General features: G+C 37.6%; 1 protein-coding gene across 1 annotated transcript; it reads left to right on the top strand.

Moving 5' to 3' along the window:
- The first annotated feature begins 218 nt into the window (after window positions 1-218).
- stx19 (syntaxin 19) lies at window positions 219-5059 on the top strand. The gene is made up of 2 exons (XM_084122741.1): window positions 219-475; window positions 2988-5059. The coding sequence occupies exon 2, from the start codon at window positions 3073-3075 to the stop codon at window positions 3955-3957; it is 885 nt and encodes a 294-aa protein (XP_083978867.1). The 5' UTR covers window positions 219-475; window positions 2988-3072; the 3' UTR covers window positions 3958-5059.
- The last annotated feature ends 7604 nt before the right edge of the window (window positions 5060-12663 follow it).

Genomic DNA, 12663 nt, shown 5'->3' with positions numbered 1-12663 from the left:
TTTAGAATAGGCACATGTTTATGTAGTTCAGGATTTCAAGGCTTTGTCAATAATAATTTAAGCAGCTTCCTGATCCCATTGTTGTCTTAAACACAATAGAGGGAGCCGATCACGTCACCCACTTTCCTTCTGCCTAACAAGCTTAACCCTCCATTGGGCAAACAGACTTCTAACTGTGACTGGGGGTGTGGCTTTAAACTGGCTTGACCAGATTTCCCAGGAGTCTGTGTGTTTTTTTCTTTGATAGACATAACTGACAACAGTGGAGCGGAGGGAAAACTCGTACTAGCACATTTTATTATTTGTGTTCCTGGAAGCTGCAATTGATGAATTCCAAGGACTTTCTGAACGCTTCAACAGGTCCGGCTTAGATCCTACTGTACAAGTCCGTGGCCAGATAAAAGTGTTGACAAAAAATCTGGGCAAATTGAAATGAAGCAATATTCAATCTTCCAGGGATTAAAAGCAATAACAGGTAATTTTTCTCTTTATTTGATCAGTTTAGAAGGGAGAAACCATGATATCGAGGATTCAGATAAAATATTCTTATATAAAATTTTCAGCCCTCTCTAGGTCAATGGAAGATCTCAATGTAGTTATGGAAAAGAGAAATTATCATATATATATATATATATATATATATATATATATATATATATATATATATATATACAGTATATTCACAGTAGTCAACATTCAAAGTGGATCAAAACCTTTCATCAAAGTTTTGAACAATAACTGTTCTTTGATCTAACTTTGATGAGCCTTTTTGATCCACTTCAAATGTTGACTGTGTGTGTGATAATATACTTTAAAAGATATATTGAATGTAATCTGAATGTAAATGTTAATTGCAATTGAATGGAAATGCATTATAGTGTAAATTTATATTAAATGCAATTAGTTGAACGTAAGAGTGTTTTATTTTTTGACCCACTTAACTACATATTTATATACAGTTTCTTAATTACATCTATTGTCTTTGAAATATGGATAAATTGTATCGCCGAAAGTACTGATGAGCATTTATGGTAAACTGAAATATACAATACAATACAATACTTAATGTCAGCTTTAATTACATTTGAATGTCACATGTTTAAATATATTTGTAATTACACATTATATTAATTTAGTACATTTATCTTGCAATTTAGTACATTTAAAATACATTAACTTTAAACGTATTGGTGAATAAAACACTACAGTTAAAATTATAATCAAGTACTATAAATATGCTTTAGTATGTTAGTCAACACATTGAAATAAGTGTACAAAAGCACAACAAAACAAACAAAAAAAGAAACAGTCATGAAAGTGACCTCTCTTTAGGTACACTTATATATATATATATATGCGTCTATACAGACTTTGAATTCAAAAAATAAACCTATACCCCGAGATATGTTCCTGGAGTAAACAGTCTGACAAGTACAGTAGTCTTGGTCTTTCATTATATTACAATATTCATCATTGATTTCCAAAAAGGAGAGTTTAGACCAGAGTGGGAACGTATCAACATATCAGCTGTAGAACATAAACTGATGGTTCTTATAGAAAGCAAAGAGACTCTAATAAACAAATAGAGGCACCTCTGATCCAATACAGCAAATTCAGTAAACAAACATAAGCTGAAGACTGTATTAGAGAATGTTGTGCAAAGCAGTAGAATTAATGTGTGTAGAATTAATGTCCTGCAGAAAACAAAAGCCACTCTTATATTCATAAGCTTTCTCCCTAAGGAGCTTGGGTGGGCTGTTCTCACACACGCATGCAACTGCAGTCTGTCCTGTGTGAAATCCCTCTAGTAACCGGATAGTCAGTGATTTGGAGTGCTCCATTTTACTTTCCTTAAACAAGTTCGGTATACCCACCCCTTGGCATTATGCTCACTTTCCAAAACCACAGTCCAGCAGACCAAGGATAAAAACATCAGCAGTCATGCTTCTTACTTTTCGTATAGCAAGCCAGTCAGTGAGTTATTTAGAGGCAAACTCCTGTGAATGCTCATATATCATGTTCTGTACAGTGTCAGAACAGACATTATAAATTACAGTGATCGTGATGAATGTGCAGAAGTGAAATGTGGACTGGGAAAACTGCACAGGTTTGGAATCAAGTCCTTCGTTTAATCCTTCCTTTGACACGAGAGCTGCAGCTGAAGGCAAAATACATGGAAAAGCATCTGACAAAAATGTGAAACTCCGTCTGTGATTTTACTAGAAAAACACATGATCACACACCAGTGTTGTTATTGACTAAAACTAAATCTATATTAATAATTGCTTTCATTAATTGAAATAAAGCTGAAATAAGATAAAATATACATATTCAATCAAAACTTAAAGCGTAAACGAAAATTAGAAATTGAAGTACTAAAATTACAAACTAAAACTGAAATGAAAATAAAGCTAAATAGAAATATTTAAAAAATGCTAACAAATATGACAGAAGCAAAACAAAATCAAGTCAAAATATAAAAAGGCTTATTAAAAATATTAATAAATATTATAATAGTATATAAATAATGTTAGTGCTAATAAATACTAATAAGTTAACACTGTCACACAAAGATAAATAATTTCTAAATATTTGTATAATTCATAAAGTAAAAACTGCAAAAATAAAGTAAAAATTGCAGTATACAAAAATAGTTAGCATATTTTTTAAAAATCATCAAGGAATACTTCTGTCATTATTATTTTTTTCACCCTGATCTTGTACGGAGCCCTTAAGGGGACACGGTCATGTAAAAAATTGATCTAAAATTCATATATTTGATTTTATATAAATAAAATGAAATATAATATTTTAAAAAATTACTTATTTTTTTTTGAATTTGCTTATCGGGGAACACAAAACTTTTACGAGGCTATAAACTTAAAAAGTTTTTTTTTTTTTCAAGTACATTTTAAATCATAATGTTTCAATCATGTTTTGTTGTTTATAGACAAGTGACTCAATATGCCTTCTGTGGTTATTTGCAGGGTATGAGAAGCAGAGGGAAATTTTACACACATTCAACACTCAAATCTAAGAGCATATCTGACCTGCTCCCCATCAAGGTCAGTCATGAAGGACCGCATGGAGGAGTTGCGTCAGCGGATGAAGGCCAGCGATAAGATACTGGACAACAACGCCTTCAACAAGGAGGAGGACATGGACCCGTCCTCGCTGATAGGCCTGCAGGCCGTGATCTTTGAGGAGGAGCCTGTCCTGGAGAACTTCCTGAAGGAGGCGCAGAACATCCGTGACAGCATTGAGGAGCTGAACTCTGAAGTCAATAAGTTTGGCCAGCAGCAGAGAAACTTTATGGCCACCATCAGGCGCCTCAGTATCATGAAAAAGGAGAGTAGCATGACGCGAGACATCAAGTTGTTGGCCGAGAGCCTGAATAAAAAGCTAGATGCTCTTTCCAAGCAGGCCAAACGAACCGAGGCTGAGCTGGGTCCGGACAACGCCACGTCCCGTATCCAGAAGGCCCAACACTCAGCCCTTTTCCGCCAGTTCCAGCAAGTAATGCGACAACACAATGACGCCATCCTGGCCAAGCAGGACAAATGCAAGCAGTTTATCATCCGGCAGCTGGAGGTTTCGGGTCGTGAGGTGTCCGAAGAGGAGGTGGATAACATGATCGAGCAGGGCAAGTGGGAGATCTTCAATGAGAACATCTTAGTCGATGCAAAGATCACTCGTGCCCAGCTCTCAGAGATAGAGCAACGCCACAAAGAGCTCCTGAACCTGGAAAGCAACATGAAGGACCTGAGAGATCTCTTTCTAGATGTGTTCATGCTGGTGGAAGAGCAAGGGCACCAGATCGAGAACATACAAGCCAATGTGGAGAAGACACAAGACTATGTATCAGACTCAAAGGAGAAGTTCACAACGGCTGCCAGATACAAGAAGAAGAACCCTCTCAGAAGACTGTGCTGTTGCTGCTGTCCTTGTTTCAGATAGCGGCTGGCAAAATAAACAGTGCCAAAGTTTCTCATTTACTGTGCTCTCAAGGGAAGAACTGGGGTCTGAATACAATGGCAGACATCGACCTCTGTCTGATGAAAATAAAAAAGCAAAGGCACAAAGCACTTTTAGACTACATTTTAAAAAAAGGAAGGCTCTGTAGCGATGAAGACTTAGCTGGGGTGTTGACATGCAATACAAGTGGTTATATAAAGATTTCACAAGATGTTATTATGTCTATTATGTTATTATTATATCACATTGTGTAAGGTGTAATCAAGGGTACATTTATCTTGTATTTTATTACTGTGGAAAAAGCCACACCATTTTGGAAGTTCAAATTTAATTTTATTTGTTCCCTTCAGTATTATTGTTTATAGGTCATTTGTATGCTTTAGATTGATCAAATATCTGAGCTAACATTATATAAGACTAGCAAACTATGATACCACGCACAGTCTAATATTTGCTCATAGTTAGCCGTTACTCTGGAGCTGATTAGAATGAAACTGGCTGGGCTCATGATGAGGTGAATAATGAAGACATGTTGGTGAGTCAACAGAGCAGGTATCAGGTGTCGGTACAATTTCTAGTATCTGGGTGTGTCTACATTTTCAGAAGAAAACGTGTTGCACAGAAATTGAAGGAGAAGAACATTATTTATAAATGCAATAAAAGCAGAACAATGCCACCGTGTTTACTCAGATAATTGAGAGAAATATGAAAAGGTTCGCATTCCTTTTCACTAATGAATTTGCATGGCTCTTTCTTACCTTTTTAATTTTATAGCTATTTTTTTATTCAGCTTCATTTTTATTTGAATGCACAAAGAGCTATTTCTATCTGATGAAATATTACTAGTCATGCTCAGTTCTGTAATATTTATGATTCCAGAAATCCCAGAAAGTTTTTGATGATTGTATATTTGAAGATAATGACATTTAAAGTTACCATGAAATTTGCCGTATTCAATCCCAATATTCTAATTTTTCAAATAAGTAAATACATGTGTCAATATTCCAAAAACAAACATCTGAATATTGTTAAAACTTGAACATTATTCTTGTTTTCTTACTATGAATAAATTATTCAAAAAGGCATTATTTTATTTCATTTAATTTCAAGTTACATACAAAGAGAATGTATGGTACGAGTTAAAGGGACAAAAATTGGATACAGTCATAGTAGGAAGTCCTTACAGGAACATAAAGGTAGGGTAAGCAATGTGTTTCACAAACACTTTTTGTTATACTGGAGGAAACTCTCCACATCCTGATAGCAATCAATAATAGAAGTGGTCTAAATATGTAAAAAATGTACATATCTTCTGTGGAATTCTCAGGACCAAAAAATGTTTTGTCCAATTACTGCATTCGGTCTGAATACAATGATAAGATGCCCGTATACCTGCCTGTCAACGTATGTTTTTGCATACCTCCTCACACCTGCTTGCGCAGACGTCACACGATCCATGAGTCTATGCAGAGTTTTAGACCGTCATCGTGCGGCACAAACAAACAGCAGCCACCTTTTACAGTTCCTCATGAACCAAGACCACAATGCTGCATTCACACCATGTCGTAATTGCAGTAATTAAGAGATGGCAACCCATTACCTTCTTCTCTGAGCTGTTCATGTCCTCTGAATTATGCGTTTTTATGGCAACACTATCAATGCCAAAATGAATATGAAGCAGTCAGGTCCAAATCCGAGCTTTGTGGTATGTGTCAGGAGTTAGTAAGCAGCAATAAAGCACACAAGACTTGTTTACTCATAACTTCCGTTCTCGCACATATTACGTCATTACACCGTCCTTCGGATGAGACGTTAAACCGAGGTCCTGACTCTCTGTGGTCATTAAAAATCCTAGGATGTCCTTCGAAAAAGAGTAGGGGTGTAACCCCGGCATCCTGGCCAAATTTGCCCCTTGGCCTCTGTCCATCATGGCCTCCTAATCATCCCCATATACTGATTGGCTTCATCACTGTCTCCTCTCCACCAGTAAGCTGGTGTGTGGTGGGCGTTCTGGCGCAATATGGCTGCCGTCGCATCATCCAAGTGGATGCTGCACATTGGTGGTGGTTGAGGAGATTCCCCCATCTATGTAAAGCGCTTTGAGGTCTCAGAAAAAGCGCTATATGAATGTAACGAATTATTATTATTATTATTATTACACAACACTTCAGGTACAACATCAACAGTTCTGACTTCCTTTTCAAAATAGTCCACAATACAATTCACTTATGAACTTTCTGTGAATCCCATGCATGTGGTTCCGTACCCTCACTTTATCCTCCTCCTGGAAACAAGGAGTGTGAGCACCCCGCATAGCACCAGTGTACTTTTTAATTTTGTGCTGCAGCCACGTAACCCTTCGGCGAACAGTCATGTCAGTTGGGGAGTACATAGGAGCAGATGGCAAAATAGACTGCTTTGTGCGCCTGCCATTGAGGAGCTGAAAGGGTGAAGTACCAGTTGCAGCATGTGGAGTGGCACAGTAGTACACATGCAAGAAGTCAGTTAGCACAGGTTTCCACAGCTGATGTTGCTGGATGGCCATTTGGATGGCCGTGTGTTTGAGCACATGGTTAACCTCTCTTCAGCACCATTAGCTGCCAGGTAGTAGAGAGAGGAACGATGGTGATGAATATTCCTTCCTTCCAGAAAAGCAGCAGACAAAAACTGAACACCGTTATCAGTAACAATACTCAAAGAATTCCATGCCAGCTGAAGGTTGATGACAGAAACGAAACCACAGAATAGTGATAGTGTGAGTAAAGGAGACCTCAGGGCATTTGCTGTAATAATCAGTTAATGTTATAGCAGACCTGCAGTTAGATGCAGCAGTGTCAAATGGACCGACTGTATCCACAGGCACTTTCTGTCATGGTCCATCTGGCAGCGGCACCAGCTGGAGAGGAGCAGGGTTGCAACCTGACAGTTTTGTCATTGAGCTGACACGCGTAGCAGAAATCATCATGAACCCGAGCATCCATCTCTGGCCACCAATAGAGAACAAACTTTTTTTTTTCGAGACTATATAAACAGCACTTTGATCTAGATCATGAAATGCCAACTGACAAAGTGCTGTTTATCTATGCATTTATTTTACACAGAACTACTCAACCGCGATCGCGCGTGGAGATAATAAATAATTAATTTCCACAAAGCGGTAGGCCTATATTTAGATGTGTATTAGCGAAATACTTGCTATGTAGTAAATGATAATATAATCGAGGATGTTTAAACAAGATAATCTTGTCAAAAGTTTCATTCAGTGGCCGTGCTTGAGCATTCCTGATCATCAACCCAGTGAGTGCTCAGCAATATGAACGAATTTTTTCTCGAGACTAATGGTGAGCAAATACAACAGATAGAGAATTAAATTCAGCGCTTTTATTTTCAACATGCACTCATTCATGTCTGTTTTATTTAATTCATGTAAAGTTACGTCTTTATTGGGGCAGGACATGACGGATTACACTACGTGACTCCATGAGTTCGTCACAATTTTTTAGAACCAAGCTGCATAAATAAACTATATCAGGCATTTATGTCTCAAATCTCATTTCTGCATGTCTGTTATGTTAAATAAAGTTGAATAATTAAAGCAAAGCAAGCAGAACATATGCTTTACCAGTGCACAGAGTTGTTGTTGACTGATCTCCTCAGACCATAGACTGTAAAAAATATGGACAAAGCGTCTGTGACGTCACCCATAGACTTTCTGAAGAACGGGTTTGAAGCCGTTTATGGGGGGTATGAGCGGCGCCATCTTGGAAAATCTTGGGAAATCCTAACCCCGCCCACCTTCTGACGCAGCGCGCGTCACTCAGCTCGCTCTGCTACTCCGGTTATCTCTGTGTATATTTTAGGCAACGAAATATGTTATAAAACACCATACTAACTCTTTTCGTTTTCATTTAAAGAAATCTTAAACATTATAGCCACACAAATGTGGTTCAGGCAACGCGTATTGATTATATTCACTGCACATAACGTTTGCCTATTTATAAAAAAAAACAAAATATAAAACACAAACCTGCCTCTTTTCGTTTTAAATATAATATAAAAATATTAAACATTTTAATATGGTCCAGGCAATATGTGCATTTGTACTAAACAACAGATGTTGCAGTAAACAACATTACAGATCATATTCGTTGTATTAAAATTTAAAATGACAAAACTCAACCCAGTCTCTTTTTGTTAAATTTCACTTTTATCAATATTAGCCATTATAAAAGTAAAAGGTAAAGTTACAAGAAGCTATACAAATAAAGCAAACAATTCAGTCAAACATACAAAGTCAGCGCTCTAGTCTAACCATACAACGGTAAAGTTAAATAGCTTATAAAGTTATGAAACTTCCCCTCAGCCAAAACGATTGGCCAGGGAACAAATGATAGATTCACGAGACCAAAAATCGCCCGTTAGATATACACAAGACGAATTATATCTCATGTTTAACCACTACAGAGACGCCAGAGACAGCGGCAAACCTCAGAACGACTAGCCGAGGAAAGGCTGTTCCAGGCGGGGTACATGAACGCCGAGCGCCCGGTCATCGCGGGATCTCACAACTGGATACAATTTTCATAAATCTTTATAAATAAACCACAGATTTGAGCTTTAAACAACTACATTCTCGCCTGAAAAACTCTTAAAACTACATTTCATGATACAGAAACAGTAGTATTATATGTCAACTGTATTAAAAAATGGCGCTTCTTATGTTGTCATTCTCCGTGGCGCTGCCTTGTCAGCTGTCAATCAAGCTGTCAATCAAAGTTAACCACGCCCTTATTGTCATACATTTTATATCTAAATACGATCGAAACTAACGAGTTAGAAAAAAATTCACAGCCCTCATGGTTGTCAGGCACTCGGAACCTATCGAGAAAAAATACAATAAAAGTCCGTGGGACCGATTATGGGAAAATGCTTAAATATCGTGAAAAAATATCGGTAAACCGATACATCGGTCGATCACTAGTTTGTTCATATTGCTGCGCACTCACTGGGTTGATGACCAGGAATGCTCAAGCACGGCTACTGCATGAAACTTTTGACAAGATTATCTCGTTTAAACACCCTAAATTATATTATCATTTACTACATAACCATTATTTCGCTAATACAAATCTAAATAAATACTGCTCTGTGGAAATTAATTATTTATTATCTCCACGCGAGATCGCAGTTGAGTAGCCTAAGTTATAGTTCTGTGTAAATGCATAGATAAACAGCACTTTGTCAGAAAGGATTTCATGATCTAGACCAACAAAAACATTATTAATAATTAATAACATACTAGTTGGAAAATGCAAATATGCTGTTTTGTTTGTTACTTTCCTGACAATGTTATATTCCAGCTAATATTATTCAGTGAATTAATATTACCCAGTGAATTATTCCTCACTCTTTAAACCTATTAAACGGCACATAAACCTTCTAAAACCGTTTAAAATAAATTACATTTCAATACAAAATACAATACAAAAATACCTCCAACATGTGGAACCACTTAAAGATACATCACTCAACTATCTTTGAATATATGTTAGAATAATTTTTGTGCTAATTTTTTACCTCATCAAAGCTTTTATTTTTAAACAAAGACACTTAACAGTGCACTTTATTTTTTGGACTCAGACCCCTCTATTTATTTGTGTATCAATATAAAGTTTTTTTATGTATGCAAGGAGGGAGTGATTGTTATAAATAAAATTGTTTGTTCAGTTCATTTGTGTTGTAATAATTGTGTCAAAGTATAACAGAAGTATAACAGTAAATAAATATCGGTTCTGCATATCGGTAATCGGCACATAAACATGCAAATAATCGGTATCGGTATCGGTTATAAAAAATCTATATCGGTCGATCACTAATAGAGATCATGAAGGTGTTTTTTGGTTCTCACCTCTCCCTGATGTCCTTTGTGCACTATGGAGAGTGAAGCCAGCACAGATCGAGGAGCAGCAGGTGCAATCAGCCGTGAGCTTGGAAAATGAAATGGTCCAAAACAGACAGTTCCAGACGCAGATATAACTCGGAAACAACTCCACATCCAGTCCCTCAGGTGAAGGAGGCCAACTATTGGAAATCTGTGTACGAAGTTTGGTTAGAGCAGGACAAGAAGCACACGCCAGAGTGTGCAGACAGAGAATTACAGGCAGCAAATAGAAAAGCAACAGAATCCTCAACATCATCAACAGGAGCTGGAGGAACAGCAATATCTGCAGGAGAAGCAGGTATGGGCAAACGTGACAGATAATTAGCTGGGGAATTTTGAATCGCCTGTACATGGTTCATCAGGAAGAAAGCCTTCACGCCTTCAGGCCGAAGGCCAAGGCCGTCACGCTGAAACAGTATGACCTAAGAACAGCAAGCTGGTCTCCCGGAAAGTACACTATATTGAACAGCAAGCCAGCAGCTTCTAGTCGTTGTAAGACCACTTGAAGTGCTTAGCCATGCATACACGTCATGTCCGTGAACGATAATGTCATCCAGGTAATTTTCAACCTCTGATAAGCCAGTGGTCATCATCTTCTGAAATTCTGCAGTCGCTGAAGTCAATTTCTAGGCAACACGACAAAAATGGAACAGTCCGTAGTGAGTAATAAAGGCTGTGAGGTCATGACTGTCCTCATGGAGTGAAACTTAACGTAGTAAGCATTAGCCAGGTCGAAAAAACAGAGAAAACAGTAGAACCTTTTAGAGCAGAGAGTATTTCATTCATGTGTGGCAATGGAAAAGAGTCCACAATCACTGCTTTATTTGACTCTCTGAGGTCAACGCACATCCTAAGACCAACTAGTGTCAACCACCAAATCCATCGCACAAGAAATAGATACAGTCAGATATAGATATCAGAAATAGACATAGTCACTGTGCTTGTAATGCTTGGAGTACGAGCTAAATAACGTAAGATCAGTTGAGAGATCAGTATCTCTCACGTATACATTCTCTACAAACTGATTTGAAATCACAGATTTTAAAAAACGAAGGTATGGTTCACAAATCTGAGCGCAGATTTTAAATTTGTGGGTACGGTTTATTAATCCGTGGTCGCGATTTAAAAAACTGAAAGACCAATTTTAGAATCTGTGACTCTGGTGTATGAACTGAGGTGACGAATTGCAAAACTGTGGCCACAGATTTTCGGGTCTTGGATTTTTTTTCTCCTACATGTGACTTCACAGGCTCCATAGTATGTGCCTAGCCTAGCCTACCTTAAAACAGCAAGTTTAAACATATTGGAAAACATTGCCATCTGCTGAGAAATAACTGAAGTACAAGTCCAAATCTGCAAACAGAGCAATTCCAATAGGGTCCTCACACCTTCCATGCTCGGGCCCTAAATATTGGTCAGCTGAAGGAGAACACTATTATAAGATCTGTGAACACACATATTTGTTTCACTACATTAGTGAGCACATCCTCTAAACACAATATGAACTACCACTAAACACAACCCTCGCAGAAAACTTCCTGCATTTTTACATTTTCAAAAAACATTATTTAGTATGATTTATAATCTGTTTTCCTCATGGGGACCACAAAAATGACATTTTTTCCCCCCACAATGTAAGAACCTGAACCACACACACACTTGGCCTTGAACAAACAACATATGTCATTGTAAAAAATTTCCCTGATTTTCATTTGACCTCAAAGTCAGATCAAAGTCCAAGTGGTAACTGAACAAGAAATATCATAGAAGTTAAGTCACCGTTATTTCTTCTAATTAAGCCTGATATTAGTCTGGTTAGGCTACTCACCGTTTCTGCACGAGCATGAAGGTGCACGCGAAAAAAAAAAAATGACTTCATCATTGCGCGAGCCCCCATTCCGCGTGGCGATGTCTTTTTTTCCTTTATTTTATTATTATTATTCTTTTGTGTGTAACAATTGCGTGGGGTTCCGCTTTCGAAAATGCGCGGAGCAGAGCGAAGTTCATCAATATGGAAGTTGAGCTTCACACTCGCGCGGTGAATTGTGCAAGGGCTATCAAGTGGAAAAACGCAGGCAGCAGCCAAATCACTGTGAGGTTCAGGTGGTGATGTATGTTTAAAGGGGTCATGATTTGAGAAATCAACTTTTCCTTGAGCTTTTGACATATAAGAGGTCATCATATACTATAAGAACATCCTTTAAGTTTCAGGACTGAAAACTTCCTTGTTAGTCCAAAAACAGCTTTTATTAAAACTAAGCCCAGAGACTTGTGGAATAGATAGGCGAAAGACTGCCTCTGCAGAGTCAGATCAACACCTAGGCTACTTCATCATATTTACAACGTTGGCCCCGCCCACTGGCGTGTTAGTGAGATGAGAGTAGAGAAGTGCAATACAGGATCACTGGACTAAAAATAACATTACCTTCCAGAGGATCCTAATGTTTGGAAAGTGGTTATTTATTTTCAACAATGTGAATGTTTCACATGAGCCTTATTTATTTGTATTCGGTACATTTCACTGTGTATCCTTTGGTAAATCAGTCACAATTTCGGCACAGGCTTTTGCATGGACTCGACAGTAATGCGACAACATGCAAGTAGCTGTGTTAATTTTGTACTATTTCTTAAACGAAATGATTCATGGACAGTCAGATGTTCTTAATCTATGTGTCAGTAACCAGTGACTTAACGGTCAACTTCACTTTGTTTCTCTTAGTAGGAAGAAAATAATATGTTATTTTAAA

This window comes from Abramis brama (genome assembly GCF_963993115.1).
Source record: "Abramis brama genome assembly, chromosome: 8".
NCBI classification, from domain to species: Eukaryota; Metazoa; Chordata; class Actinopteri; order Cypriniformes; family Leuciscidae; genus Abramis; species Abramis brama.
Note: the sequence above shows the minus strand (reverse complement) of the source record. Positions and strands in the feature narration are given on the sequence as shown.